The sequence below is a fragment of the Silene latifolia genome, chromosome 4 (genome assembly GCF_048544455.1).
Source record: "Silene latifolia isolate original U9 population chromosome 4, ASM4854445v1, whole genome shotgun sequence".
NCBI lineage: Eukaryota > Viridiplantae > Streptophyta > Magnoliopsida > Caryophyllales > Caryophyllaceae > Silene > Silene latifolia.
In genome coordinates this window covers 81,582,639-81,589,742 of record NC_133529.1, presented here as the reverse complement: position 1 = coordinate 81,589,742, position 7,104 = coordinate 81,582,639, and the positions used below count along the sequence as shown (strand labels likewise).

Here is a 7,104-nt window from a genome sequence, read left to right as displayed (position 1 = left end):
TGTCACACAATACAAATTAACACATTGACAAACTTAAAATGGACCCTTATAATATTAAGGGTGCCGTGTAAATGAAGGGGAGAGGGTTGTTTTGTGCTTTAATTATTTTAATTAGTGGGTAAAATGATGATTACCTACTAATCATAAGTATGCATACCTACACTCTTGAGAAGAGAAAAATGCAAAAGGATTGGGCACTCTACCCATGCCAAAACCGGACACACTCAAGTAGTGCTTTTTCAAATACACTCGAATTCATTCTTATTCTACAAATCTTGAGAACAAAATATTGTTCTCTCTAATTGTTTGAAAATTCTTAAGAAGAAAACCTCATAAAATCACAATATTATTATTACTAAAGGTAGTAATCAAAATAATATTAAGTCTTATTAAGGTAGTCTTATACTAATTCTAGTATCAAATTAGTATTTTATTTAAGAAGGTTTTCCTTGGTACAAATACTTAAGGTGTAGATCTTGCTATTAGATCTAAATTTTTAGGGCATTTGGATTATTCTTAAGAAGACTAACTTGGTAGGAGACCAATTTAGTATAAACCAATTTCGGCCCTCCTTGTAAGAATGTCTACATTTCTTCTTTTTATTTAAATTGTTATGCATGCATAAGTTCCTTTAAGTTTATGACTAAACTAATAAACACTTAGTTATTAGATGTGTCTAATAAGAGATTAATGAATCTAACAATTGGTATCAGAGCAAGAGTTGTTGCCTGCATAATCGGTTTTGTTTTTCCGAGTTAATATGTTAACATATAAGACTAAAAATTTGTGATTTATGAAGATAAATACCACGAAAATTTTGCATGTTAAACATTCTGGTCCTAAATTGATTTTAGGTCATTTTTGATGATTTATGGTATTTTATTGCTCTTTAATATGATTTTAGTAATTTTTTTTTTTTGGTGTAATGTGAGTAAATATATATCAAAGTCAGAAAATAATTACATGTAGGTTCCGGGATCGAGTCCCATTACAATCATATCAAATCACTCCCATGCTTTGCAGCCATAAGGAGACATTCTGGTCATCAACTGCCCTAAATTTCTGTTTAACTCTATGTTTAGTATCCTCTTCAATACGCCTAGCAACTGCATCAGGTCTGAGTAGCCATTCATTGATCCGGGCATTATTTCTTTGAAACCAAATGAAGTAATGGAAGGCATTGAACATGGCAACCTTAATCCTCCACTGAATGATGTTTCTATTTTCTGCAATCAAGCTGTCAACCGTTGGGAAAGAGCCCCCATACCACTGTAACAGATGGTGCTGACCTCTGGTAGTATAGATACAACTTGTGAATAGATGCTCCACTGTTTCAGTCTATCTCTGACAGAGAACACATAAGTAATCTTCACAGCAGCCAAATCTGAATAATTTGCTTTTCACATTCATTCCTTCATGCATTCTAAGCCAGGTAGTCAGGGAGTGCTTTGGGATGTTCCAATTATTCCACACTATAGCAGACCAGTTAAGGGTCATGTGAGTAGGGCAAAGCCATTTATACCCACCCTTGATTGTATATCCTTTAGAGCTCGAGGTCCAGATGTTGTTAATAAAACCATCTTTGAGCTTTTCTTTCACTTTGCATATATTTTTCCATACCCAAGTTGCATCAGAAGGAGGACTATAATTATGCCAGTCCTGATTCTTGATATACACATCATTAATCCACTTGATCCAAAGCCTATCAGCTTTACAGTACACCCAATTAACTAACTTACCTACAGTAGCAACATTCCACACATCAGCCTTCTTAATCCCCAAACCTCCCTCTTTTTTAGGTAAAGTGACCTTATCCCAGGCCATAAGGGGCACTCTATGGTAATCAGGGGAGCCATCCCAAAGATAGTTTCTGCAAATAACTATAATACGATTAATGATACTCTTAGGAATTATGAACATTTGAGCCTAATAATTGTGTAGAGTGTTGAGAACAACATTAATGAGTGTAATCCTGCAGCATAGGAGAGCTTTTTTGCTCCCAACCCTCTTATCCTAGCCACCATCTTTTCAGTCAAAGAGGAGCATTCCTGCTTGGTAAGTCTGTCTGCTTTGATTGGAACCCCCAGGTACCTGAAGGGCATGGTACCTTCCCTGAATCAAGTCACCTGCTTAATACCCTCCCTAATGTCCTCATTTACTCCATTAAAGAAGATCTCAGATTTAGCATTGTTCATAGATAGGCCAGAGGCATTAGAGAAAGAAGAGAAAGCTCTCATGAGTAACCAGATTGATTGAGGCTTACCCTTGCAAAAAAGGATAAGATCGTCTGCAAACATGAGATGAGATGAGTGAGCTTCAGATTCTTGCAAAGGGGGTGATATTGGAATGGCCATCTGTCAGTGGCAAATTTGATCAACCTGGTTAAATATTCCATGCATATAGTGAACAGAAGGGGAGAAATATGATCCCCTTGCCTCAGTCCTCTTTGCCCTTTAAAGTATCCAAAGTTATTCTCATTCAGAGACAATGTAAAGGAGGTTGACCTTACGCATTGCATAACCAAATGAGTAAAATGAGCTGGAAATTTTAGACCATGAAGCATTTGTTCAACAAAATCCCACTCTACAGTATCATAGGCTTTTTGCAAGTCTATTTTGAACAGGCATCTGGGAATGACTGCTTTCCTGCCATACATATGAATAATGTTTTGACATATAAAGACATTTTCAATGATAGACCTCCCCTTAATAAAAGCTCTTTTGTTCTCATGAACAAGGTCAGGCAGTACAGAAGCAAGTCTATTGCAGAGCAATTTAGAGATCACTTTATAAACCAGGTTACAGCATGCTATAGGTCTGAAATGGCTAATAGCAGTAGGTCTGTCACACTTTGGAATAAGGGTAATGTTAGTTGCATTTATCAGTGTGAGTAAGCGACCAGTAGCAAAGAAATCCATAATAGCATTGCAGACCTTATCCCCAACTATGTCCCAGGAATCTCTGAAAAACCCACTGGTGTAGCCATCAGGCCCAGGGGCTTTGTCAATAGGAATAGAGAACACCACTCCTTTAATCTCCTCTTTAGTAATAGGAGTTGATAGGGAAAGGACATGGCTCTCATTGCAAAAAGATCCTGTAAGCAGCACTTCACTTCCCATCCTATTCAGTCTTCTTCTTGCTACCCAATAAACACTGATAGAAAGTCAAGAAAGCTTCCTGAATACTGGTTGTATGAGTACAGAGGTTACCAAATTGGTCCTCAATCTGAACAATCTTGTTTCTCAGGCATCTTTTCTTAATGACACTGTGGAAATAGGCTGTATTATTGTCCCATTCATCAAGCCATTGGGTCTTGGCTTTCTGCTGTAAGAAACTGTCTCTGGCTTTAGACCAAAATTTCACCTCAGCAAGGGCCTGCAACTCTAAAGAAACAAGTTCAGGATTGGCATAGTCCTCCTGGAGTTGAAGCTGGATTTTCTCAAGATTCATAAGAGCTTTGCTAGAGTTGAGCTCAACATCAGAAAAACAGTCTTTGTTAAGCCTTTTGAGAACACCCTTGAGAGCCTTCAATTTCTTCACTACTCCAAACATCTTAGTACCATTTATTTGCTGACTCCAAATATTCCTTATTTTGTCATGAAAACCAGGAGCATCACTCCACATGTTAAAGTATTTGAAGCTAGCATATCTCCTTCCATCCAACTTAATATTCCTGACAATACAAGGAGTATGATCCATTAAGCCCTCAGGATGGGAATGAGCATGCATATCAGGAAACACATCTACCCACTCTTGGTTTACAAGAAATCTATCCAGTCTACTATACTTCCTATGGGTAGCATCCTTCTTATTAGTCCATGTGAAGAAGGCTCATGTTGCAGGAATATCAAGCATACCACAAACATTCAGGCAAGCAATGAAAGCATCCATGTCCTCCTGCTTAGTAGTAGTCCCCAACCTTTCATCAGGAGAGATGACTGTGTTAAAATCTCCAGCTAACGCCCAAGGAACATCACATTGACTAGAAATAATATTCAATTTATCACATAAATCCAATCTCTCAGAACCCTCATTGAAAGCATATACAACATTGAAGAGGAAAACTTCCTGACTTCCTTTAATCAGAACTTTGGAATGAATAAATTGAGGATCATAATGAAGAATTGTAACATCAAAAATATTAGGTCGCCATAATAAACAGACCCTCCCTCCTTTATGTAAGTTGCAATTGGTTGTGACACTCCAGCCCTCAAGCATATTATGAGCTATATTTCCTACATTAACACCATTTATTTTTGTTTCTAAAAGACCAAATAAACAAGCTTCATTATTTTGGATAAAACTTTTAACTATCTTTTGTTTATTCATACTATTCATGCCTCGGACATTCCAGAAACCTATATTATTCATTATTATCTGTAGTAGAAATAGGGTTACCAATATCAACAACCTGATTCTCTTCAGTCTCTTGTTCCTCATCCGTAATATCTTCCACCTGAATACTCTCAACAGCATCAGGGGGTATATCTGCTACAGACACACTTGGTCCTGCAGCAGCATCTGGCTTAGGCTTTGCATTCATAAGCAGACGAGGGACTGTCAAAGTAGGCAAAGCAGGGAATTCTTTGTCAGACACATTAGGGTTACTCACATTAGCCTTGGGTATGGGTCTCCAAACTTTCTTAACAATTGGCCTTGATTGAGTATTCATTTGCTGATCTTTTCTGCAGTTCTTGCTTTCATGCCCTAGTCCCTTACATTTCTCACACAAGACCGATTTCCATTCGTACTCAACATTCAAAATAACAATCTTTCCATTCTCATCTCGAAACATAACTGAAGATGGGAAAGCTTGCCCAACCTTCAATTCAATCATAGTCCTAGCAAACCCCAACCTGGTTTTATTCGTAGTTGCTGCATCATACTTCACATAGGGGCCCAGTAATCCTGCAATGGCTCGTAAACATGTTCCCCAAAATTTGAGAGGTAGGCCATGTAGGCGAATCCACGCAGGAACCACTTTCACTTCTTCTTTCAAAAGGTCAATATCCTCTTGCCATGGCTTAACTATCAGGGGCTTATTGTCAAACATATGGCATCCTGCATTCAAAACCGCCTCTTTATCCTTCATCTCCTTAAACCTTACCAAGAAAATGCCATTTGGTAAGAACGAGATCTTTTCAATACCATGTCGTCCCCATACCTTGTGAGCATAACCCTGTAAAACCTCCCAAGGAGGGTTTGCCCCTAGAACAAAACAATAAACAACCTGGTTCCAATAAGCAATTTCTTCACTGACATCCTCTGATGTGAATTGTAACAAGTCCTCCATAGCAGTCTCATTATTCTCCTCTGTGACAACCACATGGGAAGCCATACCATGTTTCTTTCCTCTCTTTGTCACCCATTGGATGTTACCATCCGGATTCTCCTCATCCTCAAAAGACAAACCAGGGATCGTGTTAACTTCATGCATGGGTTTGGTTCGTAAAACATCATCTTCTCCCGGGCCATGTTTCTTCCCAGTAACAGTATTCCTATCACAATCTTTCAAAGAGTCAGTACTACTACTACGATTTTTATGAGTTTTTGGTGATTTTGATGAAGAAGATCGAGCCATAATCATAGAAAATTTAAGCCCTATATGGAGATGAGCAATCGCTTCTCAGTCGGCATTAGGGCTTTTTTTCTTAATTTTATTACATTTTATTGTATTTTAGTATTTTTATTACATATTATTGTATAAAATGACACTTAAAATGCTAAAATTAGTTGGACTATGATTTTGACCTTGAAATTTATACACGACCTCACATACATTTTTTACACATTGTATGTAAAATTTCGTATAAAATGCTTTTATATAGCATGATTTATGATTTTTACATGATAAAAATCGATTAAATAGAGGTATTTTGGTTAAAATTGGTTAGACTTCGTTAATGACCATGAAATTTTAATATGTTGTCACATGCAATATTTACACACTCTATGTAAATTTTGAAATAAAATGGTTTTATTTTGCATGATTTATGATTTTTAGATGTAAAAATCGAATAAATAGTGACTATTTTTAAAAAAAAAGCTAAAATAAATTTTATGGCATGAAATTTTTTCTCAATGTTGTATATATGATATGAACATCAGATTTAAAGTTGCATGTTAAATTTCATATGATTTAAGTGGTTATTAATTTTTATGAGATATAAATTGATAAATAGCAACTTTAATAGTCATAAATATAAAAATTCGATTTTGGACTTAAAATTTGTCATTTCCAGGTTTAAGAAACTTATTTAGAATATTCAAAATTTTTAATTTTGATTTATTGCATAATTTTATGTTTAATTTTGAATTAAAGGGTTAAAATTATGGTTTATACGACTTATTTTTGAAATAAATTAAAATAATCTAAGGGCACATTTTATTAAAGTTTTGGAATGTTAGGAATTTTTCACAATATACAAAATTATGATTTTGAAATTTTCGAATTTTTGTGACTTAGTTGGGAATTATTTCTTTATTATTATGAATAATAGATGTTTGAAGAGCAATAATAAAATATCAAGTTGAATTATTGTCAAATGTTTAGTGAAGACTAAATTTTTGAGTCCTAAGATGGTTGGGGTAATTAACTTGGACATAGATGTGATTTATGTAATATTTTGTGATTTTAATAGGTTAATTGTCCCAATAATCCATAAAACCGGACCATATATACGATAGTAGCTTAAATAGGGCGATTTGGCACATAACATGGCATGTTTTATACATATATTAATGCTGCATTTTTAGTATGATTGTCATATTTTATTTTATATAATTTTGAATAATGTAATTTGTACTTAGTATGGCCTTAGTTTTTAATTGGTATTTCCCGAAATGAATGGGGATATCCATTTGGTTGTAATTAATATGATCTCTTATCACTTTTATTTTATTTAGTTTTGTTTTTCTTTTTATAATGTATAAAGTAGAAAAGCTTTGTAATTTATTTATCCCGGAGTTCCTTGAAGACGGTGCCATTCGAGAAGGCGATCCAACAAAGACGGTGTTGCCTTGGAGTGCGTGCCAAATGAAGTTCAAGGGACCAAAGGAGTTGGTTTCCGAATTTGTAAATAGTTAATTAGATTTACTATTTTAG

At 35.3% G+C, this 7,104-nt stretch overlaps 1 protein-coding gene across 1 annotated transcript; it reads right to left on the bottom strand.

Moving 5' to 3' along the window:
* Positions 1–999: 999 nt before the first annotated feature.
* On the bottom strand, positions 1,000–3,118 carry LOC141651695 (uncharacterized). The gene is made up of 4 exons (XM_074459394.1): positions 2,510–3,118; positions 2,127–2,354; positions 1,357–1,926; positions 1,000–1,269 (listed from the first exon to the last, which is right to left on the bottom strand). Exons 1-4 carry the CDS (start codon positions 3,116–3,118, stop codon positions 1,000–1,002), a joined length of 1,677 nt encoding a protein of 558 aa, XP_074315495.1.
* Between the last annotated feature and the right edge of the window lie 3,986 nt (positions 3,119–7,104).